Below are 24,895 nucleotides of genomic sequence, written 5' to 3'. Positions count from 1 at the left end.
TTCTAAGTGGTTAATTGCTACCTTTTGGCCAAATCTAAAGTTCTTTTATCTGCACGTTGTCTCAGAATTAAGAGACTACCTGCATATAGATTCTGCATGGAAATAGTTTCCTCAACTCTCAGTTAAAGAACTTCTATTTGCAAAACTAAGAAATTGTCCTGGATGGTTAAAGCCTTTTACTGTATGATTTTTGTTTTCTCAGAAGTATTTCTTCACTTGAAATAACTTCTGATCTCCAAGTGCATCTGTGGAAGGTATAATCCCTCCCCCCACTTTTTTCGGTACTCAAATCTGCCCCAGTTGGTTTTTTGCTCGTCACAAGCGTACATAACAGGAGAGAGACCGTTCATTTTGATTTTCATTGCAAGCATGATTATCTGTTCTCTTTCACTGAAAACATCAACAGTCTAGGGTTTCAATACGAAAGTGATAGTGTGTATGTTTGTTACAGAGTGGCACACGGTGCATAGGTACAGTGAGGGGTGACCGTCTGTCTTGTCTCGTGCACGATCTCCAAACGAAGTGATAATACAGGCACAGGGATCCCGTGAAACACACCTGCACTATGTAGCTGTCCCTGGTCATTTCTGCATTTTTTGCATATACTGGGATCCTCAAAGATGGAAGAGACTTTAAGCCACAGCTTTCATCCACTATGCAGCAGAAATACAGTTGGTAAATTATTAGCTGATGTCACCAGTAGCTACGTCAATTAAGTTTGAAACACCAGCATTTCCTACCCTTGCTGCCGCTTCCTCCCCCAGTGACAATTTCTCTCTTGCCTTTTCCTGCCAGCTCTGAGTTGTTCTTGAGGGCTCGGGAGGCTTTATGGCTTTTCTAGATTTGGAGTAAGGAGTAATGTCTGGCTTTCCCGTCCTCCTAATTCTTCCTCGCTGGCACTATTCACAGGAAACCCCCTCATGTGCCGGCACCTGAGTGTCACGGCTTTATTGCTCCACGACCACTGTTGGCCAAGCATGCCTGTAAATCCCGGCTTAAATAAATCGCAGGCAGAAATTCCTAAACACGGACAACTGCTGGGTGAAAGGATTAACGATCTTCCCTACCAATGTCTGCTTCCCTAACAACAAAACCAAACCCACACCTTACTTTAAATTTTCTCTTAATGTAGCGGTGTAGAAATCCACACGGGAGTTTGTCTTTCTTGGCCAGAACTTTGAAGATTTTGCCAGTGTCTGGATTGTTGGGAAGTTTGTCCTGCTTGTGAAACACACCCCCCCCGCCCCCCGCGCTGCTGGCAGCAGGCACATCAGGACCTCGAGGGTCCTGTTCCTCACACTGGGCTCCTGTCCTGCTGTTTATATATCTGGGTACTGGGGTGCAGGAACCCCTGCATGGAACCTTCCACTTTCTCTCGTAAGCTAATTGCATTAGGTTATTATTCACTAACTCGTGTCCTTTTTAGTTTTGCAATTGTTTGTTTTAACCAAATGCAGTTTTCATTTTGCCCTCAATCCATGAACAGGGCTGGCTCTTTATCATCTCAGAGGAAATCAGTGAGCTCACAGCTGCCCTTTCTTTCTTCTTCCCAGTGAATCTCCCCTCATCTGGGGGCCTCCCTGGTGGCCTCAGGGGTTAAGTCTCAGGGCTATCACCACTATGGCCTGAGTTCAATACCTGGCTAGGGAGCAACGCTCATGGCACAGCAGAACTCTTCTGTCTTGTCTGCTGCTCCCCTCAGCAGTGTATTTCAGTCAATCTGCCTGTTCTGCTTCCCATTCTGTCTCTGGTGAATCCTCTCACCCTCTGTGCTGCTGGCCTGAACCCTAGTTCTTCTGTGCAGAAATTTAAAAGTAAAGAATCTCATCTGATTTGGGCTTTCGCCCTCTCTTTAAAACGGTGGGGAGAACATAACTCTAAGATTCTTACGGGAAAAGAGGCATCTTTTACTTGTTTGTCTCAGAATCTTGCTTTTAAAAAAAATACTGGATTTCTGTTCATTCGGGAGTAGGAGTATTTTGAGAGAAAAGGCTCATTCATTCAGTCCACCTTCCAATCTGTACATTTTACTGCCCACTTCCTTACAGTAGCACACCCTTTACGCTTTCTAAGTAGAGATTCTGTGTAACTATTCAAGAAGCAAATGTCAAATTCAGACTCTTGTTGTCTTTCTTTCAAAGATGGCGTCCTTGGGATTGACTTTACATCAGGAGAGACTCTTTGGGGTTTGATTAATGGGAGCATTCTGAGAGTGACTGTGTGGGGTTCAGCGGGACCAGCAGGCTTTTATTGGCATTTTCTGCTGCAGAAAAAAGTTATTTCCATTCATAGAAAAGTGCCAAAAATGAGCTTGAGCTCCTCCCACTTGTCTGGATAGCATTTCCCTTCTCTCTGTGGTGTACTTGTAATTTATTAGACGTCCAGGGGATTGAAAGGGAGGGATTGGAAAGTTGATTGGGTGCTGCTTGCACCATTATTTTTATTGGTTTAATTTTCATTTAGAGTAAGTTATTTTGATACTTGGTAACCATTTTCTCAGCCCACCAAAACAAGTAAGCCAGAACAATGATCATTCTGGGAAACAAATACAAACTTTTTCTAAAGAATTCCCACATATGACATGTATTTCAGAGTTCAATTAGGTGGAGGCATCTTAGCATATTTCTCACAAAACATACGCTTTTGAGTTTTGAAAGTTGCCCCTTTGTTAGAAAATGAAAACTGATAATTTGGGCTTAGAATCTTTAAACATTTAATAACTTAAATAGTATTTACTTTGGACTCACTGAAAATAAGTTTGATTATTCTTACATTTTCTGTGTTTGCAGATTTTTATTGGATGATCATTCTCTGAAATGTACACAGCTTTCAAAAATATACTCACAAAATAAAATACTCATGAAGTAATAGTTAAAATTATTAAAATACCCCCTAAAGGTATTTTACTTATTTGAATCAAACTGCTCTTCACCAGATGCTTTAAATACTAAACTTTCTTGATGTTTTAAGAACTTTTCAAAGCACAACTATATAGGCCAAAAAAAAAAAAAAAAAAAAAACCAACCAAAACCCTAGTAAAACAGGCAGAGCATAAAATTTCTCATTTTAAATATATTTTAAACTTCACGATGGAGCACAGCCATTATTCCTGAATCTTTTGCACTCAGTGTGTTGAATTGCAGGAAATGAAATTTCATCTTTGAGCCTCCTGACAGAGTGGTCAAGTTCATTTCTTTAGTTAAGTCTACTAAGAATATCAGCATGTCTGGTTTTAGAATACGAAGGCTTGCAAGATTTCTCTTAATGTCCTGTTGTGCCAGCATAGATCTGTAGAAGGATTTGTGTCAACATGTTGGACACTCAGGTGATTCCATGATGGGAGATGGGTATTCAGAGATTGAGAGGCTTTAGGGTCTATTTATGATGAAAATGCATGCTCACTGGAGTGCCTATCACAACATTTAAGATGCTGCTTTAATATTATTAATACTATGTTCAACCTTTGGTGAGGGCTAGAGTTCCTCTGCTATCTTTAAAATTATATTGCATAAAATAATGGTAACATCAGTAAATCAAATGGCATATATTTAACTGGAATCAGATTTGTTCCTGTTTTTTTTTTTTTATTATTCCCCAAGGCATACTTCTTAGTAGATCATTGTTGTCATAATTCATTTTCCCTGTCAAAGTCTCAGGTAGTGTCTTTCCAGTCCAGGCAAGGCTCTGCTTAGGTGTTCTCTGTCCCTTTTCAGTGTTACTAGCTGCCTTTGAAAGGCTGTCCCCAATGTGCTGGAGTTCTTTTCTGAAACATTCCCTTAATCCCAACACTGGGCACATTTCAGTACTTTGAAACTATTTCTATCTCAGATGTGAGAATTTGGAGATACTTATTTTAAGCTCAGTAACCAAAGAAACCTAAACTTTTTAATTAAAAAAAATCCTGTAATGTTTTATTGTGCTAATACTGGTTTACAGCACTGTGTATGATTTGGGGGATAGGCTCGCATCTCCTCAGATGTGTGTTACCACATCCCCCCCTAGCAAAGCCCCTGTAATCCCCCACCATAGTCCTTGCTTCTCACCCTCCACCTTCCCTTTCTGGGATACTTGGTTTTGCACTCAAATTTCAAGTCTTTTGTTTGTTTGGCTTAGTTTTGTCTGTTCTTTGTTTTGTTTCTTTATATTCCAGACATGAGTGAAATCATCTGCTCCTTGTCTTTCTCCTTCTAACTTATTTCACTTAGCACAAGCCCCTCCAGCATTATCACAAATGGCAAGAGCTCACCTTTTTAATAGCTGAGTAATATTCAATCATCTAGCCTGCTCATTACCTCACCCACTCATCATTCCTTGGGCCCTTTGGTGGTTGCCATAACGTGGCTATTGTAAATAGCGCTCCAGTGAGCGTAGCAGTGCAGACATCCCATCAAATTAGTGACTCTGCATTCTTTGGCCAGAACCCTAGGAGTGGGATTCATAGATCATATGGCTGATCTATTTTTAATATTTGAGAAACCGCCACACAGCTTTCCATAGGGGCCAGAGCAGTCTGCATTCCTGCCAGAGGTGTAAGAGGGTTCCCTTTTCTCCACAACCTCACATAGCTCTTTGTTTCTGGTCTTTTTGATAAAGGTCATTCTCAACTGGAGTTTGGGGGGGATCTCATTGTGGTTTTGTTTTTTTTTTTTTTTTTATAAATTTTATTGTTATATTCCCCATACAATTGCAGCCCCCCATTCTGACCCCAATCCCTCCCCTCCCGCCCCCGCCCCCCTAAAAGTGTCTCTGGTTCATAGTTTTTTGTTGATTTTGATTTTCACTTTCTTATAGTTATTCATTTTCCTGGTCCCTTATTTAAGTTTTCTAGATTCCTGCTATGAGTGAGACCATCCGGTATTTTTCTTTTTCTTTTTGGCTTATTTCGCTGAGCATGATCCCTTCCAGCGCCATCCATGTTGCAGCAAATTGCATGTGTTTATCTTTTTTGAATGCTGAGTAATATTCCATGGTATATATGTACCACATCTTCTTGATCCAGTCATCTATTTTTGGGCATTTGGGTTGTTTCCAAAGCTTAGCTATTGTAAACAGTGCTGCTATAAACATAGGGGTGCAGGTGTTCTTTGGAATTGATGTTTCTGTGTCCTTTGGGTAAATACCTAGGAGTGGAATTGCTGGGTCATATGGAAGCTCTATGTTTAGTAGGTCCAGAAATCTCCACACAGCTTTCCACAGTGGTTGGACCAGTTTGCACTCCCACCAGCAGTGCAGGAGAGTTCCTTTTTCTCCACACCCTCGCCAACATTTGTTGTTGCTAGTTTTTTTAATATGTGCCATTCTCACTGGTGTAAGATGGTATCTCATGGTAGTTTTGATTTGCATTTCCCTGATGACAAGTGATGTTGAACATTTTTTCATATGCCTGTTGGCCATTTGCATTTCCTCTTCAGAGAAGTTTCTTTTAAGCTCTTCTGCCCATTTTTTGACTGGATTATTTTCTTTGTTGTTGTTGAGTCTCATCAGCTCTTTGCAGATTTTTGTGATCAGTCCTTTATCATTAGTGTTGGGTGCAAAAATGTTCTCCCAGTTGGTGGGGTTTCTCTTTGTTTTTGTTATTGTCTCTTTTGCTGTGCAAAAGCTCTTTAATTTGATATAGTCCCAGCTGTTTATCTTTGCCTTGATTTGCATTTCCCAGATGGTCAGTGATGACGAGCATTTTTTTAAAGGTTTATTTATTTATTTATACAAGCACTGCGTATAGTCAGAAGCGCGGGAGCGTGAGAGAATTCACCAGAGCCAGAGCGGGGAACAGAACAGGCAGAAGGACCGAAGTACACTGCTGAGGGGAGCAGCGGGCGTGGCAGGAGAGGTCTGCGCGCCATGTGGGACCCTCGCCTGGTGCCCGGGGATCGAACTGGCGCTGCAGAGGCTGCGGGCAGCTTCGCAGCCCAGCACTCAATCGCTGCACCATGGGGAAGGCCCGATGACGAGCATTTTTTATGTGCTGTTGGCCCTCTGAGTCTTCCTTTGAGAAGTACTTGTTGAGGTCTTCTGCCCAGGTTTTGATCAGGTTATGTGTTTTCTTCCCACTAAATTTAATAGATTCTTTGTAGAGGTTAGATATTAGCCTCTTGCTGGTTGCATGATGCACAAATATTTTCTCCCATTCGGTAAGGTGTCTTTTCATTTTAATGATAATTCCTTTCACTGTACAAAAACATTTTTGATTGTTTAGACCCTTTTTTTTTTTTTTTTTGCTTCTGTTCCCCTTGTTGCTGAAGGCTTGATTCAAAGACTGGAGAGTTACACAACTTGCTGGAATAGGGTTAAACTGGCATCCAGAAGCTGCCTTTCAATTCTTTTACCTTAGGATCTTAGCTGTCCTTCTCCTGCCTGTGTCACACAGATGTCTTCCTTAAACATATTTCTTGTTTCATATTCATAGAATGTATCAGTACCTGCAGATGTTTTTCTTTGGTGTTTTCTCGTCCTTCTCAGCACACCGAGTAAAACTGAAGAGACAGTGATTTTGTTGTTTGGTAAACACCATAGCTAGAAGATACCTTGAAAATAAGCTAAAAATCAACATTTACAGTTGTTACCATGTTTCTGTTTGTTCCTTCTGTGTTTGAGGAAAACATAAGTGGATTTAACGTTATTCCATGTCAGAACATAATTACAGAGAGAAGTAGATGCAGAGAGCTCATCTGTCTTCCTTAGTTAAAACAGAAATAGTTTGTTCCTCTGTACCCTTCATTATTATTTATGCTGCTCTGCTCGTGAACTCTGACTATTGGTGGCTAAATCTCACTGTGTAGTGTGTGATAGTGGCCAACATTGCGTTTCCTTTGTAAAGGTCAAAGGTGATTACTTGCGTGCGTCCCGAAGGCTCAGCTTCACCTCCTGTCAGCACTGGTGTTCACTTGGGGCCGTCTTTGACAAATAACACACATTCCCCACCTGCCCCCTAACTTTTCCTGATGAACTTTGATTACTGAAAGAGCAGCCAAAGCTACCAGTCAGAAAGGTCTGGTCAATGTTAGCTGTGTTCCCAAGAAGCACAGTGTTTGTCAATAACTTTAGGAAGTCTAATTTATACAAAACACTAGTCATACGATTAATTTATGTGATAGCATAAAAGTGAAGGGTTAAGAGCTAAAATTCTGATTCCACCATTAATAGCTGTGTGATCTAAGCAGAGTCCTCGTCTTCCTGTGCCTTACTTTCCTCTTTTGTAAACTATAGATAGCTACACCTCCACCGTAACATTGCAATAATTAAAATTGCTAATGTATGGGGCCTCCCCAGTGGCGCAGCGGTTGAGCGCTGGGCTGCGAAGCTGCCCGCAGCCTCTGCAGCGCTGGCTGCCAGGCGAGGGTCCCACATGGTGCGCAGACCTCTCCTGCCGCGCCCACTGTTCCCCTCAGCAGTGTCCTCCATCTGTCTGGCTGTTCTGTTCCCCGCTCTGGCTCTGGTGAATTCTCTCACCCTCCCACACTTCTGACTGTACCAGTGCTTGTATAAATAAATAAATAAATCTTTAAGAAAAAATAAAATAAAATCGCTAATGTATGTAGGCTCTGGATGTTTATAGTTTGGTTACTTCTATTTTCTTTTAATCAACTTTTTACAGCTGAAATCAGACACATTTTCATGGAATCAGAATTTGCACACTGTGACTAGCCTAAGCAAAATGAAGACAGTGTCTAAACCTAACAGACAGCAAAGAGTGGTAGTTACCATTATGTATCATCTGGTTGATCAGAACCTGTGTTCACACAGCAGTGCTGAAATGAGAAAGATCTGTGTTCTTAGAGTTGACGCAGGTTAGTTCTTATTCACAGCAGAATAATTTCCTGTGCAAGTAAGTCTTTCAAGCACCCTAACTTGAAATGACGAACAGAAGTATCATCTGCTTAGTATGGAAAAAATAGTAGCTTCTCTTTACTATGCAAACAAAGCAAATAACGTCAGTGGTTGTGAGCAGGTTGACTTGCACAGGTGACCTTCAGCTTGTCTGGGACAGCAGGTGGCTGTGCCCTCAGAGTCTCTGGAAGGCAGTGTTGCCCTAAGCGTGCTCCCACTCAAAGGGGAGCGGCTAATTGTAGAATCTAGTCTGACTTTTAAACCACGGACTATCATTTTCAAATAAATTTTGCTTTTCAAAGCTATTTGCCCAGTGGCATCCATTGAAAGTGGAGTTATGCTCTGGGAGAGAGAATGGATAAGGGGACTTGAACTTCAGTATCTCCAGTGACTCAAGGTCAGAGTGCAGGCAGGGTACAAGCTTCCCTCCCAGGCCTTGTGGGCAGCCTGCATAGACATCATTGATGACAATGGCCATTGTACAATCATGTCACTTTTAGGGCCATATAAAAAGGCAACGCAGATTGAGTAGTTTAAATGACAAAAAGCTTGTTGGTGAACTGTTCTGGAACCTAGAAGTCCAAGGACAAGGACTTCTAGATTCTAGCAGGATGAGACTCCTAGCAGGGCTGTGTCCTCCCCAAAGTTGTTTAGGGCAGGATTTATTCTGGGCCTCTCATGGCTTCTGGGGGTTCCTTGCCTGTGGCAACACAGCCCTAGTCTTGACAGAAGCCTTCTCCCCATTCTCCTGATGTGTCTGTTTCTTCACCTGTTCGTCTTTTTTTCATTTTTTCCCTACCTTTAGAAGATTGAAATAACAGTGGTTTATAGCATTATATAGGGCTCAGGTGTAGAGAAACATCTGTCAACATCTGTATATATTGTATTATGTTCCCCCTGAAAATCGAGTTTCCATCCTTCATCTATTGATCCCTTATACCCCATTTACCCACCCTCTTCCATCTTCCCTTTGGCTACTTTGTTCTTACAGCTTAGAGTTTGTTTTGGTTTCTTTATAGTCCTCATACAAGTGAAAAACAGGTAGCGTTTGTCTTTCCTCTGTTTGACTTGTTTAACTAAGCTTAATACTCTCAAGATTCACCCTTGTTGCAAATGGTAGAATTCCATTTTCTTTCTTTCTTTTTTTTATAGCTGAGTATGAGTCCCTTGTATATATACACACCATTATCCATTCATTCCTAGAGTGGCGCTTAGCTCGCTCAACTCTTAGTGTTGGGGAATAATGCTATAATGAACTTGGGCATGCATTTATCTATTCTGCATATGGTTATCCAGTTTTCCCAATACCATTTAGTGAAGAGAATTTTCTAACTCTGTTGTATATTCTTAGCTCCTTTGTCACAAATTTTTATTGTTCTGGTCAGTCCCTTGTGAAGGGATTGTTATTAATAATTGTTCTAACATACGCTGCTTAAACTGAGGCTACCTTAGGCCAAGCTGGACATATGGGCACTGTCCCTAAGAGATAAGTAGAATTTATCTCGTATCTTAAAGTTTCCATGAGGTTGAGCAACTTCCCCCAAATTAAAACTGGAAAGAATTTGAGAAGCGTTCAAACCCAGGATGGTCAGATTCTAAAGCAGGAAGGAAAGCTATGCTTTTAAAAGAAGTTAACCTTCATGTATAGAGGGGAACTCTCTATATTAGGACCTTAGGTACAATAGATTAATTTTTTTATGTTTCTCTAAAATGTCTTCGTATTCTTTAACTGTAGCTCTTTCCTTGCTTATCACTTTTAGTTTTTATGAAATGAATAATATGGTATATCATATTAGATTTAATTTACATGCTAACTACAAGTCGTAGCTGGTTATTTTATTGATATTTGGAGAGCAAGATCCTACAAAAAGCTGTGTGTTACAAAGGGAATTATTGTGGATATTAGATTATTTTAGACTTGCTAAAAAATTCTGAAGTATATTTTGTAAGTGCAAACCACTTTACTGGCTTTATCATGCTTTATCCATTATCAAGATATGGCTTATTGATTGATCTGGCAAATAAGCTCATTAAGAAGGATCTGTGTTAGCAAACTTCAATATCTGTCACTCAAGTAAAACTTTCTTTGAAAAATGTAAAAAGTTAATTTGCTTTTCATAGTTTTTGAATAAGAAAATAAAAATTGCATAGTTCAAGATTTAGATTCAACAGATCTGGAATTAACATCAACACATCAGTGTAGGTTTACGACTATATTTTCATATTGTTGCAATAAAGCCCATATTCTTTGTGGGAAGCACCCCTTCCTCAGGCCTCACTGTGATGATGGACAAATTCCAGGGCAGTTGACGTGGTGCAGAGCTCAATTATTTCTCACAGAAGAAGCTGACGAATCTGAGAGGTCATTCTAGAGTCCTTTTTCTAGTGGGTGTTGTCATTGCTATTTTTAGGGTATTATTTTTTTCCATTTGGGGTGTTTCATTATTTTATTTTTTAAAATATTTATGCATACAAGAGTTGGGAGTAGGCCAGAGGTGCGGGCGGTGGGGAGTGAGAGGATTCACCCGAGACAGAGCAGGGAACAGAACAGGCAGGCTGACGAAATACACTGCTGAGGGGAGCAGCGGGTGAGTCAGGAGAGGTCTGCTGTGCCTTGTGGGTAGCTGCCTGCCTGGGGATCGAACTCTGCTGCAGTGGCTGCCGATAGATTCATAGTGCTGAAACTTAACTCCTTGCGCAACTAGGGAGGTCCCAGTTTCATAATTTTCCAGTGCCCAGGCCAGTGGGAGGGTGCCTGGGGCTCCTCCAGGAGCGGAGTTTGGGGGGATGTGGTGGTGTTGGGGCTGTGCTCGGGATGCTGCTGATGACAAGCCTCCAGCAGCACAGAGCAAGGCATCAGGGGAGCAGGGGCATCAGAACCCAAGAACGTGCCCTCGTGTCTGCAGCAGGGACGGGGGAGGCCGGGGCGGCCATGGAGCCAGGTGACTGAGCCCCTTTGTTGACCTGAGAAGGAGCTTTGGGAATAATGTGAGCGGTTCTGCACTGGATCAGATGAAAATCAAACTGACATGAGAGGGTGGAGGAAGGGCATGCACGCCTGTGTCTGAGGAAAACACAAGTTTTATTTTGCTGAAGGCAAACACTTTATTGCCTCGACCTCTGGTTGCAGCAGGGTCTAACCTCCTTCCTGACAGGTACATCGTTAAGTGGAGGAATAAATAAATGAGTGATCTTGAGTCACTGCCCATTTTTGACCTGAGCCTACCTCCGAGTCCGCCTGAAGATCACATTTTGTCACTTCACAGTGGAATTCAAAAAAAAAAAGGGGTGTGTGTGTGTACGTTTCTTGTCCTCTTGTTTTGATGATTATTTAGTTTAACAATTTGTGGTTATTTAACACACAACCAGTTTCATGAATTCAAGAAATTCATCGCCTTGAGATACAATATTTTGTATCGATGAATAATTGTATCTGTACCCTCATAATGGTCTGTACAGTGGCAGAATAAGCTGATTAATAGGAAATCTTTGTAATGAATCCATGAAGATCAGAGATTAACTTGGGCCCCCGTGTTACAAGGACAGCAGAGCGAGCCGGCTGCTGGCCAGTGCTGACCTGCCGAGCCGTCCGCCAGCCAGGCCCAGAGCCGCTCCTGGCCAGGCCGGGGCCCGCTGCGGGGTCTAGGGTGGGGTCGGGCAGGGTGTTCATCTCTATTTTGATATTTTTCTGACCCAGCCGCTTCCTTGCAGGTGAGCGGCCTTATCAGTGTCCTTACTGTGAAAAAGGATTCAGCAAAAATGATGGCTTGAAGATGCATATTCGCACGCACACCAGGGTAAGAACTTGTGCTGTCTTGTTAAGATTGACTGTATAAGCCATGCTTGCTTTTTTTTTTTAAGGTATTTGACTTCACATGTCCCTGAAATTCTATACTTACAATGAATCATTGGGGATACGCTTAAAAAACAGACAAAATAATGAAAGAAACAAAAATCTAGACCCGAAAAGGGGCTCATTCTAGGAATTGTGAATCGGTTTTCAGGAGTTGTAGGGGTTACCAGTCACAAATTGCCAAAAAGGTGGTTAATGTTTTAATGCTAATAAAATACCGAGGCGCCGTCTTGCAGAGGACTCCCCAGGAGCAGGAGCCTTCTTGGATGGAGGTGAGTCTCTCTGCATGGGAGCTGGTGTGTTTGTAAGAAAGACATTGACAGTTGTCAGTTCCTGGGGAGGTGGTGAGCCTGCAGGCGCGGCCTGGGGCAGACCGGCACTCATTCTGATGTGCCCTCTGTCCAGCTGTCGGCCTCTCCCTGGACGGCTGTCACTCTGGTCTGTTTCTTATCCATCCAGATACAGCTGTTAGCTCCCTGTTCAGTTTTGGGCCCAGTTAAATCCTTCCTGTGAACTTGCAACTTGGAAAGCTGATGTTGTCAGTAGCTCCTGTTGATTTTGCTCTTCAAATCTTTTTTACGACGGCATTGCCTTTCACATGCTTGCTTTTTCCTTCAGGCTTCTAGAGGTGCTTAAGGTCTTTATCGAAATAATAGATTTTTTATAAATTTTAAGAGACTTGCCCAAGGTCCTGCAGAGTGATTCTAATTTGGATCACTCCTGGATTTCACTTTTTACCTTTGCTCTGAAATAAAAACTTAAGAGAAAAAACCTAGTAGTAATATCCTGTCCAGTATAATCAACTTCTAGCTTTCTGCCCTATCCTGTGGGGCATAAAAGATACTTCTGAGGTCTGTTAAGAAAATATTTTACTTTAGTGGTGACGGAGACAGGCCATTCTGTAGCTGACGTCTCACTTTAGCATGTTTACTGTAGATGAAAAGTAGAAATTTGAGATTGGGGGATAAAATTGCTTAGTAAACAATATACAGGAGTAGGCAAGCATTACTGTTCTTGATAATGACTTACATGTATATGTTCCGAATATTTATTTTGCACTGAGCATCAGTATAAGTTTTAGTCTGGCTTAAGAGGTAGATTACATGTGTGCAGGGGACAGGCTGTGTCACTGTGTTGTAAAGATGTCAGCATACAGGCAAAGGGGCTGTGCTTCCTCTTAGGGAAGCCAGGGGTGCTTACTCCAGCCTGGGCATCCTGGGTGCATGCAGTCCTGTCTCCTGTGACTGCTGGGGAGGGACATGGAGGTACCCCAGGAGGAGCTGTCAAAATTACCTCGGGGAAAAATACCTGATGGGTTTCTGTCAAGAAAGTGCCCTCTGCCTGTGTCCACTCCTCTGCCTGTTATGGTGACCTCAGCTCACAAAATAGCTCATGACCCTTCGTTCAAATCTGATGTAGATTGATCCAGGGTTTCCTCATTGTGGGTCCGGGTATGTACCTTGGGTGTTTCCACAGCCATTGATTCTTGGCTGTCTAAGTTTGTCGGGGTAACTTCTCCCACTTAATGCCTCTCTTTCCCCCGGCAGGTGGTAGAAGGAGGAAGTCATATATTCCCCATGGGGCTGGCACCTGCTTTCAGAGGGGCTCTGTCCCCAGGGTGTGGGGAGCTGGGGGTGCCCACGCAGGGCCTGGCGAGCCTTCCTGCTGTGTGTCTGGTCTTAGCTACCTGCCCTCTCCTTCCCACTCATGTGCATTTTTACTTCCATGTGTGATGGAGGAAACATTTCTCGAGAGGGAAGGGACTCTTGTAGGGGAGCTGTCTTGGTTTGGACGACACTGTGGCTGCAGCCCAAGCCTTTATAAGACACCCTAGAGAGGAAATAGGAATTTGCCCTGAGCTTTCAGCTGTGGAGATGTTCCAGGCACTCCTGCCAGGTCCTTTCTCCTGATCGCTGTTGTCTTTTGTCTACAAGGGCTCCCTCACCACTCCAAACTGTGTCTGAGCTAAATAAGTGTCCGTTGCTTAGTTCTTTCTGTGTAATGTTTCAAGCCCACTTGAGCATGTAACTTAGGAACTGCGCATCATCTGGGCATGGTGGGCCTTGGGTTTTTATTGTCTTAGACACTTTGAGCCAAAACACTCGCCAACACATCACCATTGTGTAAACATCAGGTTGAAAAGAAACTGTGTTTTTGTAGCTATTTCCCACAGAAGGCTGGGTGAAGTCTTGTTGAAAAATCACTTTTGATTTTCAACATGAAAAGCAACTGAACCAATTAGAAAGTTATTTGGGAAACTGCTTTTTGAACACGGGTGAAAAAAACCCGAGGAGCTGACCCAAGTTTCAGGGTTCAAACATCACAGCTGTCTATTCAGCCTTTGCATGGCAGCCAGATGAGCGCCTCCAAATATTTTAAATGGAATTAAAAGTAACGACAGATCTTTTGTTTTGTTTTATATTTTGTTCGTTTTTATTTTTTTCGTGAGACTTCCTACCCCTGGTTCCCACACGGTTCAGCAATTTCGCGGGTTTATCCAATGCCTGAACTTTGCACTTGGTTCTGACCCCAGGCAGAGGGGCGCTGAGTCCCTAAGGCCAGGCTGGGGTGGGTGTCTCGGTTCCTAGGCTTCAGTCTCTGCCGGGTTTATCCAGAGGCTTTGAGGAAAGATGCCAGTGGAACAATGTGAAAAAGCCCCCAAACTCCTGCCGCCCGCTGCTCCCCTCAGCAGTGTACTTCGTCAGTCTGCCTGTTCTGTTCCCGGCTCTGCCTCTGGTGGATTCTCTCACCCTCCTGCGCTTCTGACTGTACCTAGTGCTTGTATAGATGAATGAATAAATCTTTAAAAAAAAAAAAAAAAAACCTGGCCAGAGCATCTAGCCGGTGAATCACGGAGGTGCCATGTAAGTGTGATGGGGTGAAGGGATAAGAAAAGTGAGTTCATTATGGGGAAGTTGTTGGAGTTGGAGCCAGAAGATAATACTAACTGGAAGAGGGTGCAAGAAGAATTTCCCTCGCTGCAGGAGCATCATATAGGGTCTCTGTCCCCTTGGTTGAAAGCAGAAAGGACCTTCGAAGGGTGGAGAATCAGCTTGGACCCCCCCCGAGCACATTATGAGGCATGCACAGAACACCCAGGACACAGAGGCAGAAGTGGGCCACTTGAGCAGGTGGGGTGGTGAGTTGATTCTAGGTGGAATTTCTGTTCAGCTTTTGAGGAACCTGCAGGATGGTAGCCTAGGGAGGTATGACTTCGTGGGCCAAGTGAGAACAGAAACTGCAGATCCGTGGGGGGCTGTTCACTGAGTCGGTCTGAGGATGCATGTTTGAAGCCTGACCGAGGTTAGCCGGGCCAGGACTGAGGCACTGATCCGAATGCTGAAAGCGTGCTCTCTTCCTTTGAGTGAGTTGTTCAGCTCTCTTGGAAAGGTTGCTCTGCAGTCATCCTCGAGGGAGAATGGAAAGAGGCAGGGCTGGTGCCGGGAGACCCAGCCAGGTCTCTGGAGCCCAGTGAGCGAGACTGCGAGCCCACAGGACAGGTGGTCTTGGGGTTTGTAGGTAGGGCACCTCCCGAGTCGTGCTGACAAGGTGTGCACAAGCCATGCAGTTCGGTGAGAAGAGTAAGGAGTCCCGGGTGATCCTGGATCCCTAGAAAGGGCACTGTGGGGTCTGCTGATGTCCACGTGGAGGAGGGCGTGTGGCTGGTGGATTGAGAGGAGAGGGAGGGGGTGCCCTCCTCGTATGGGTGAGGTTCTTTGGAGCATGCGGGTTATTTTTGGTTTTACATCTAGATAAGAGGAAGAGGTGAAAAAACACTTTTAAAAATTTTTTTAAAGATTTATTTATGCATACAGGCCAGAGGTCAGGGGGTGGTAAGAGAATTCCCCAGAGACAGATTAGGAAGAACAGGCAGATCGACTGAAATACACTGCTGAGGGGAGCAGCAGGCGAGCCAGGAGAGGTCTGCTGCACCATGAGGGTATCTCCCTGGCCAGGGATGGAACTCGTGCTGCAGTGGCTGTGGACAGCTTCATATGCTGCAACTCAACCCCTCGTACCACCAGGGAGGCCCAAATAAACACTTTTAATAACATTTTTAAAAACTTACAATTAGATTATACAGGAAACTTTGAAATGTGTTGCCATCTTTTATTTTTCTGCACTTCATCAGCTTTTGTGTTGTGGGAGTAACAGCATATGGCTCATTGCCACTGTTTACAAATACCTTTAATTGGCTTTGGAGTTAATCTCGTATTGTTTCTAGAACCCATGTAGTTTTCAGGAAATTTTATTTGCCTGGCAAATGAATTATGGAAGATGGATGGCTTTAAGAAACTATCTTATTTTATTTGTCTCGGAGATTCTACCTTCATGAAATTGAAAATTCTTATTCTGTTGCCAAAAAAACCTGCCTTTCCTTGTAAAAGTAAAGCCAGAGCATTTGAATAAAAGCTTCCTTTTCAGGGACTGACAGCATCATTTTCTGCCTTTCTGTGAAATTTCATTGTGACGGTCACCTACTTGGTTAGGAGTGGCCTGGGCTGCTTCTCTGCTGCTGTGCCCATGAGCCAGCCCTCTTGAAGTCACCAGCAGAGAGAGTTTTCAGTTCCTTGGCTAGGAATACTTTTTTGGCAGAGCAGATGATGTTCCTAAAATTAGGACTGTGGTCCAGGCCTTCTAGAGCAGGCTGAGTGGTTCCTGAACTCCCCTGGGCTTTGCGAGTAAGAGATGAAAAATTGGATTCCATCCACTTGATAGATGTATTGGGTGGATGTATTAGCCAGTAGGAAAGTAGTCAAAAATCTTTTAAGGAGTTAAAATCTGTTTCACTGTATTTGGGGTTACAGGACTGGAAATACATTCATATGAGGGATTGGACTGGACTCAGGCATCAGAGGTGCCTTTTCTGCAGTTTTTTAAAACGTGATACTTACCATTGCATTCAGTGTTTCTATGCCTAACTTGATTTTGGGAGGAAAAAATGCAGAACCATCCTGGAGTCTCCAGGATGCTGCCCTGGGGCGGGAGTCCCGCTTTGTGTGCACCTGCTACTCTTTATCAACAGGTGGCGTCTACCTGCCCTTCATGCCGGGCTGAGCACAATGATGCTTCCGTCAGTGTGTAGCAGATGTGATGCTCAGGACCTCAGGGGTCATAAGGGACCTGGCAGCACTTGCCTGTGTGTGTCTCTTGGCACTAGTGCCCATGCTGGGAGGACCCCAGGTCATGTGGAAGAGCCACAGGCACGTGCTGACGCCGCTCTGGCCACTCAGTAATTTTGAGTATGAATCCAGGGAAGCCTTGACATGAGGATTCAGCTGGGGGTGGCCCCGGGCAGCTGCAAGAGAGGCTGGAAATAGGCTGCTGCAGCACCTACTCCCACCCCGGAGCCAGGAAACCTAGGCATTCGAAGTCATTACGTGTTGGAGCGTTCTGTTTTGTAGTAGCAGGTGGCTAGGACAAGTGCTGATGGTTGCACAGCGCTGAGTAAGTGCAGTTCTGCCATCCTCAGACGGCCCGAGGGGACAAGCACATGTGCAGTCAACAAGCACTTGTGACATGCACATGGTGTGTCAGAACGTGTGGTCACGGGTCCTGTCTTGTACCCATCAGGAAGGATGAACATTATTTTAAGTAATAAATCTAACAAGTGTGCAAAGCCATGGAGCTGGGAGTCCTCAGGCCCGGTGTCCGGCAGGCCCTTCTCTGTTGGGATGGTTGTGTGTGCGGTTCACCTGCTTCTCTGCTTTTACCCAGGTGACAGCGAGTAAACAGGTGACTGTCTGCTTGCTGCCTTGAGCTGCTCGTGTGGCACTGACGTCCCCTGGGCCTTTCATGGCATCTAGATCTAAAGGCTTTGCTTGTGGAGGTTTATTTGCCAGAGAGGAATGGAGGGCTGTGGTCTGCCGATGGACATTTCCTTTGCTTTACCTGCCCTGACACACCTGACAGGTGAAACTCCAGTGGGCTGTGCACCCCAGACCTCAGGGTGGACTTTGGACAATTCTTCAAGTTCAGAGCTTCCCCCCACCCTGCTGTTTGCCCCCTGCAGAGAGCACTTAGGAGGGAAATGAATGAGAATGTGTTCCTAGGGGACAGCAGTCAAACCCAGCCCATCTCATTTTCAGAAAAGGAGGTAGATTAGGTGCCGTTTGTGCAGTGTAAAATTCAAGACTTCATTTAAAGGCGGTACTGATGGAATCCTCGGTTAACTGATTTCTCTTGCTGTCACCCTGGGGGGATCAGATGAGAAGGTACTTTACTATTCACAATCTGCCCAGGGCTACGAGGTCGTGATCCTGAGGTCATGGTATCCCTCGAGAGAGCCCAGCACATGTGTTAACCCTTTGCACTCTGCTGTCCCCTTTCAGGGGACATCGGAATTCTAGCATATCACTCGGATGTCCCCTCTCAGGGGACATTGCACTTTATTAGTGATTACGGGGAATTGAGGTTATTTCAACGCAACTTTTTGAGACATGCATGTTTCCCTGAAGTTTTATCTTGAAATGGCACAAGAAATTAAATCAAAATATCGTAAAATGGTTCGGAGTGCAAAGGGCTAAACCTGCGGAGAGCTAGGGCTGTGGTCATCCTAGGGAGACGTGCTTGACTGCAGGGGACAAGGGGCCAGGGAGAGTCAGGAACTGCCTGAATGTGACAGGTGTGGGGAGTAATTCATTGTAAAGGAGTGCAGAAAAGAGATGGCTCCAGGGTGAGGGGAAGACAGAAGCTGGCAGCTCTTTGGAAGCTGGGGAAGGTAGTTAGACTCAATCCCCAGGGCTGCTGAGTGCCAGTGGCCTCGGGTCTGACTTTTCCAGATGCTGCTAAGTTCTTGGTTCCTAGTGGATCGTTAGCCGGTACCAGCTCTACTCTGATCAGTGGACTTTGTTCTTAGATGTTAGGAATCTGTTTTTTTCCTGCTGCTGCTCTGTGTTCATGGGTCTCGTGTACTCTCCCAACTAGCTGGTGACTTTTTTTCTTCTTTTTAAGATTTATTTATTTATGCATACAAGAACTGGGGTACAGGCCAGAGGTACAGGAGGTGAAAGGATTCACCAGAGACAGAGCGGGGAGCAGAACAGGCAGACTGACTGAAATACACTGCTGAGGGGAGCAGCGGGCGAGACAGGAGAGGTCTGCTGTGCCATGTGGGTAGCTCCCTGGCCAGCCAGGGATTGAACTCATGCTGCAGAGGCTGCGGACAGCTTCACAGTGCTGTGCTTAACCCCTTACATCACCAGGGAGGCCCCGCTGGTGACTTTTGATTATTCTGCCCAGGTCCTTTGGTGCGGAGTAGAGAGGTAACGATCAAGTATTTTCCTTGTCTGCCTTTAGTCTTTCTTTTTCCTCACTGGTTTAGCACAAGGAGTCAAACATCTGTGCCTTGTCTCTGACGGGGGCTCTTCCCCACTCTAAGTGACCCTCTCTTCCCTGCTCCAGCAGGTACGGGAACACAAAGACAAACATAATCATCCTGTCAGTGCCTTTTTATTTTCATCTGTCATATACCCCTCAGGGCCCACCACCCCAGCTGGGATCAACAGGATGTTTCAACTGAGTTATTGGTGAAGCTTTGAGCTCGTTATCATTGGAGTTTCTGAGCAAAATTCAGGACTTCATTTAAAGGCATTATTTATGAATACTTGGCTAATTGATTTCTCTTGCTGTCATCCCGAACAAGGAGAAAAAAAAAACAGATCCCTGTTGTGCGTCGCAATTCCTTATGATGACATGTGGCCTTTCTTGATTATCTCATGTGCCTGAAAAATTAAAAACAAAAGCATTTATCTTAGGGAACCTCTGGTGACAGTTTCTATTTAACTTGGCTTAACGACGACTTCAAACAGTCGCTGTGTAGAGAGAGCTCCTGATTAAAGAAACTCTCTCTGACTGATGTGGTGTGTTTCTCATCGTAACTCGTTAAGATCTGGAAGTGCATGTTGTTCTCAGTGGGCCCACTGGAGGTTGTGGGGTGTCTTCTGTGACAGGGTTGTGTTCAAGGAAGGTTAAGGGAAAGTCCTAGCCCTTGGGGGTGCTGGGGAGGAGATGAGCAGAAAGCATGACCAGCACCCCAGAGAAGTGTGTGGGTGCTATTGGGCCAGAGGAAGCCCTGCCTCGCTGAGAGAGGGGGTGCAGCCCAGGACGTGTGTTTTGTTGTGTAACCTGGTGCAACCACCGAGGCTGAAGGAGAACCTGAGAGGGGCGCAGAGAGGAGCGTGGCTGTTCTTCGGGGGGCCGTGTGCACCGCCATCCTGGGGGAGGCCCGTGATCTGTCGGTTTACTGTGGGTTCTGGGAAACCCCAGGGAAGGTATTTCTTGTGTGGGGAATGCAGCCTGGCGCCTGCCCGGGTAGTTGGAGCAGAGCGGGGCCGTGGCTGTGTGGGAGACATGCGTGGGTGTGGCTGCACGCGTGACTGTCGGCGCGGGAGTGTGTAGTGTGACTATGCGCGCTGTGTGTCACGGGGCTCGTGTTCTAGACAAGATTGCAGCCTGGTCTGACCCCCCTCAGTACAGCCCCACAATGGTGCCTTTGGGGTGTCTCCGTCTCTGTCCCGAGGGCACAACGGGGCACCCCCTGTGCTCCCCTCAGAGCACGCACATTCCGGCTTGCACCTCTGGCTAGGGTGCTTCCAAGATCAGCAGTGCTTTCCTGTGTCTGCTTGAGCATTTCTTGCAGATATGAATAATTCTTGTTTTCTGGTCTCTTTCATCCTCGCGCTCTCCCCGCGGAGATCTCGGGTTTCCTTCAGGTTCCTGCTCAGGCATCACTTTCTCCCCTGCCTTCTCTGCTGGGGGGTGTGTCACTGTTCCAACAGTTACATTCAATTAGCTAAGCTTTTTTTTTTTTTTTTTCTATCAAATTTCTTTTTCTTTTAGAGCTTAGTTCATTCATGCATTTAGTCATGCAGCAATGCAGCTTCCTCATTTTATCCTCATCCTTATCCTACATCCTCCTGTCAAAATGCAACTTTCTAAGTAGATCTTCATTCATCTCAAAAGGTACACGTTTCTCAGACCTGTGCTGGGTCCCCGGGAGCTTTCTGCACACCCCGAAGGGATTCAGTTAGAACCACTGGCACAGAGAGAGACCTTCATGCCATGGGCCCCCGGGGATGTGGAGACCTGCTACTCCTGGTGCCCGAGGGAGGCCAGGTAGAGCCCCCGAGGAAGCCTGAATTGGGTCAGAAAACGCGATTACGGGTTTTCTAGGAAAAGAGCAAAGGTGGGGGTGGGCTGTGCCAAATCAGCCGGCGCTTGTACAGACGACATGAAGTTGTGCTTTGTGAGTTGATGAGAAACCCAGTCATTGAGCCCCAGGGTGTGCCTGGGGACCTGAGTCTAATGTGGGAACCGGCAGCTTTCTGCACGACTCCGAGGAACTCTCTGTGCTGAGACGGGCTCTGGGTGTCATATTAAGGCCACACAGGCTTTTATTGTTTCCAGGAGGGAATGAAGGAGGACAGGCGGTGATCCTAGATGGTCCCTGCTTATTGGAAACACAAAACTGAAATGAAGACAAATGCTCATTTCTAGCAACTTAATCTCAACTGAATTTTCTTACTTTTTATATTAGAGGTATTATTATGTCACTAACTGTGTGGCAGGTTGAGACTAACTGTATGTAACACAGTTGCTAAGGCTGCAGTTACTACCATCACTAATGGTGGAGCAAAATACAGGGGGGTGTACTCTTCACATTTCATCATCATCTGTGACTAGTTTTGAGTGCAGTCTGGAAACAGTATTAGGGTTGGAAGGCCAGGATCCAGCCTCTTGATTTAAAGATGAGGGAATGGGGCCTCCCTGGTGGTGCAGGTGGTTGAGCGCAGCGCTGTGAAGCTGTCCGCAGCCTCTGCAGTGTGGGTTCGATTCCCAGTAGGCGAGGGAGATACCCACATGGCACGGCAGACCTCTCCTGCCTCGCCCGCTGCTCCCCTCAGCAGTGTCTTCAGTCCGTCTGCCTGTTCTGCTCCCTGCTCTGTCTCTGGTGAATCCTCTTACCCTCCTGTGCCTCTGGCCTGTACCCCAGCTCTTGTATAAAAAATAAATCTTTAAAAAATAAATAAAGATGAGGGAATGGTAACACACACTGAAAGGTGTGGGCTTGCCCTCTGCCTGCATAGTCTGAATGTACAATGTATTAGTAGTTACCTAGTATTTTGCAGCAGCTAGTTCCTTCTAGGAATAACTATTGACTCAAGCAGAAGAAAAGTGTCTGCCAGCACTAGGTTACTTTGTTCTTTAAGGATTTGTAACCTTTACTTTCTGTCCTTAATGAGTAACCCAGCTTGCCAGGAAGCCTCTAGTTTCTACTGCTTAGGGACCATTGAGGGTAATGACAAAGCAAAACGGTAACCCCGAAACTACTGTGAAAAACTTTGCGAGCTATAAAATGTGCCTCTGATTCCAGACAAATACTCTGAAAATGTCTTTTATGTTAAGTGAGAGATAAAATGCCATGTTTTTATGTTGGGTGAAAGGGGGAGACCAAAAGGTGATTGGCAAATAATTCTTGAATTTGGCACGTAAATGTGAATAAATTAAAACAAAGTCTCAAAAAATAAAATTAAAATGAGGACTTTCTCTCAGTTTGGTGGAGTTGCTATGTATTAGCAACAAGTACAGTAGCTGTTCTGTGATGAAGTTACTCTGCTTCCAATCCATTTGGTCTTGAAATTAAAGGGATACAACAGCTCAGATCAAAGAGTAATTACATTGTCATCTTACAGTTATAATCATATTTTAACTTTTAGGAGTATTTCATGTAAAAGTATTACCCTCTTTCAAAAATGTGAAATCACCTACTGTAGTATATTCAGAGATCAAAGCTATTTTGAAGCAATGCATTTGATTTCAAAACACAAGTTTGTGGGAAAATAGAATTCACTTAATAGTTAAGAATTTATATATTTAAATTCAGTTATTACTGAAATTTATCTGTTTTCTCTGGAGATTAAAAACCTTGAAAAAATTTTTAAAATGGAAAAGAGTTTCTAGAATAAAAAAATATAAATCATTCATTTCTTAATATTAGGTATAAGTGAATATATTCTAGAATGAACGAACATTTACTTTTAACTACTTATATATTACTACTTATATATATGCACTCTAATCCAGAAATCTCTCCAAAAATCCTAACAGCTGTGTAAAATGTACTCCATATTAGGAATAGAAAATAGATCATGTAACTTCGTCCTTTTTATTTCACTTCCCAATCTCCTAGATAATTTCCATGCATTCACAGAAGGCTTGAGAAACTCCTCTTAATCCACTGAAGCTCCTAATTTTATTTTGAGATAGGTGACAGTCCATCTGCGTGCATCTCAGGAAATGCTAGTCAATTTCTTGCGTGTTTCCGCTGTGTCAACTGTGACACCTTCAGCCATCCACTCACATCATTACACCTAGCCATTTCAGCAACCCAGAGACACTCATGTCTCAATTAAATAAATACTAAGTAAGGGTTTATTCATAGGAGCTCAAGGTAGGCAGTCTAAGCCCACTGTGGAAGCTTCACAAGGTTTTCAAGATTCCCTTAATATTTCTGTTCTTCACTCAGCAGCTGGCTTCTGTTGCCAAGGTTCCAGTGTCCCAGCTCAGAATACATGTTGGTCCTCTTGCCTTCACCTCCTCATTCCAGGTAACATGAAAGAGGAAGCAGGGAGAGGGCAATAGGATGTGCCTGAGTCCATTCCCTTCCATGAAGAAACTTTCTTGAAGTCCCCAACAACTTACCTCATTGCCCAGAACCATGCCACATGCCCACACGCAGCTATAAGGATTTTGGAGCAGTCGTCTCTTAAGCTTACCATTTTTAAAAGGCTGTTGCCATACCTACAAAAATCAGTTTGTTTTACTAAAGGGAAGGGGGAGATATAATATATAAGGTAGGTGTTTCCCCAATGTTGTCAACCAGCCCAAATTTCATTTTGTTTTCTGTCTTTATTTTTTAAGATTTATTTATGCATGAACCAGGGTACAGGCCAGATGCACGGGAGGGTGAGAGAATTCACCAGAGCGGGGAGCAGAACAGGCATCCTGATGAAACACACTGCTGAGGGTAGCAGCCGGCGCAGCAGGAGAGGTCTGTCGCGCCATGTGGGACCCTCGCCTGTGGCCAGGGATGGAACCAGTGCTGCAGAGGCTGCAGGCAGCTTCGCAGCCCTGTGCTCAACCGCCGCGCCACCGGGACGCCCTCGTTTTCTTTCTGAACTGTGTTTCCATACCTGTTCAGGCTGAGCTCCCCTTCTCTGCTGCCCTGCCTTCCCCACATAGCTCCTCCCTTGTCTCTGACCAGCCAGCCCATGGCTGGATCCAGTATCCCTGCTGAGTCTGCATTGCATGCTCCATCTCACCCCGTACAGTCCCTTGTCACTCTTATTCCACATACTGGAGAAGACGCCTTGATCCTTGGTGGAATGTCAGGGCCTACTTGGCACACAATAGGATGTCGTTAGGCATTTGTTCAAATGACCACTGAGTGCCAGTTGGTGATAGGTGTAAACCCCGGGGGTGTAGTTGGTGGTGTTCACCTGCACAGTCTCTGTGTAGCTGGCTCCGTGGTGATGGAAACTTGGCAGCCTCTGACCTGACCCTGGCGGCCTTAGATCAGGTACCCAGGGGTTAAGAGAACATCTCCCAGCCGTGGGCAGCCTGTTTGTAAAAGCACTGCAGGTGTTTCAGAGCTGTCTGCTCAACTCCTTGAACTCGGTACATTGACAGAGAGCTTGTATAGAGCAGCTTGTAGATTTAACTGAAATAAAACTCTATAAATATTTAGCATTTAAGCTGATGGCTGCTTCACCACCATTATATTATCTTTCGACTTTAATAATACGCTTCAGAGTGTGAAAGAAAGTACATGCTGTCTGAAACATATAAAGAGAATTTTTCTTTGTTTTTAAGATAGGCAATATACAATTAATTTTTAAAAGAAATAGGGCCATTCTTAGAGGAGTAACACATTGTCTATACTATTTTCTCTCTGAGTCGGAATTTTATATTCATCTTGCACCCTATTCAGGGGGGTTTAATTACCGAAGTATCATAACAATCTTGAAATAAAAGACTGTCTGGGTGATATTCCCAGTGGAGTTCAAGAACAATGCTTTGTGGAGGTTCTTACTTACTTTCTTTTCTTCATAAAAGCATCTCAATTATATTTTCATAATGTGTGTGCTTTCCTCAGTTTGAATTACCTTATGCATATGCATGCTATGATAATAAATAAAAGGAAGCAGGTTATTA

The 24,895-nt window shown here is 44.5% G+C and overlaps 1 protein-coding gene across 1 annotated transcript in view; it reads left to right on the top strand.

Annotated features, from left to right (window-relative positions):
- The window catches only part of PRDM5 (PR/SET domain 5), a gene marked incomplete at its 3' end in the record, with an annotated part of 156,291 nt that overhangs the window by 97,626 nt on the left and 33,770 nt on the right, over positions 1-24,895 (top strand). The window contains exon 13 of the mRNA XM_084252352.1: positions 11,539-11,624. Within this exon, the coding sequence (XP_084108478.1) occupies positions 11,539-11,624 (86 nt within the window). The remainder of the gene's footprint in view (positions 1-11,538; positions 11,625-24,895) is intronic.

Source organism: Talpa europaea (assembly GCF_964194135.1).
Source record: "Talpa europaea genome assembly, chromosome: 13".
In the NCBI taxonomy this organism is placed as follows: Eukaryota; Metazoa; Chordata; class Mammalia; order Eulipotyphla; family Talpidae; genus Talpa; species Talpa europaea.
This window is presented reverse-complemented; position numbering and strand designations above follow the sequence as displayed.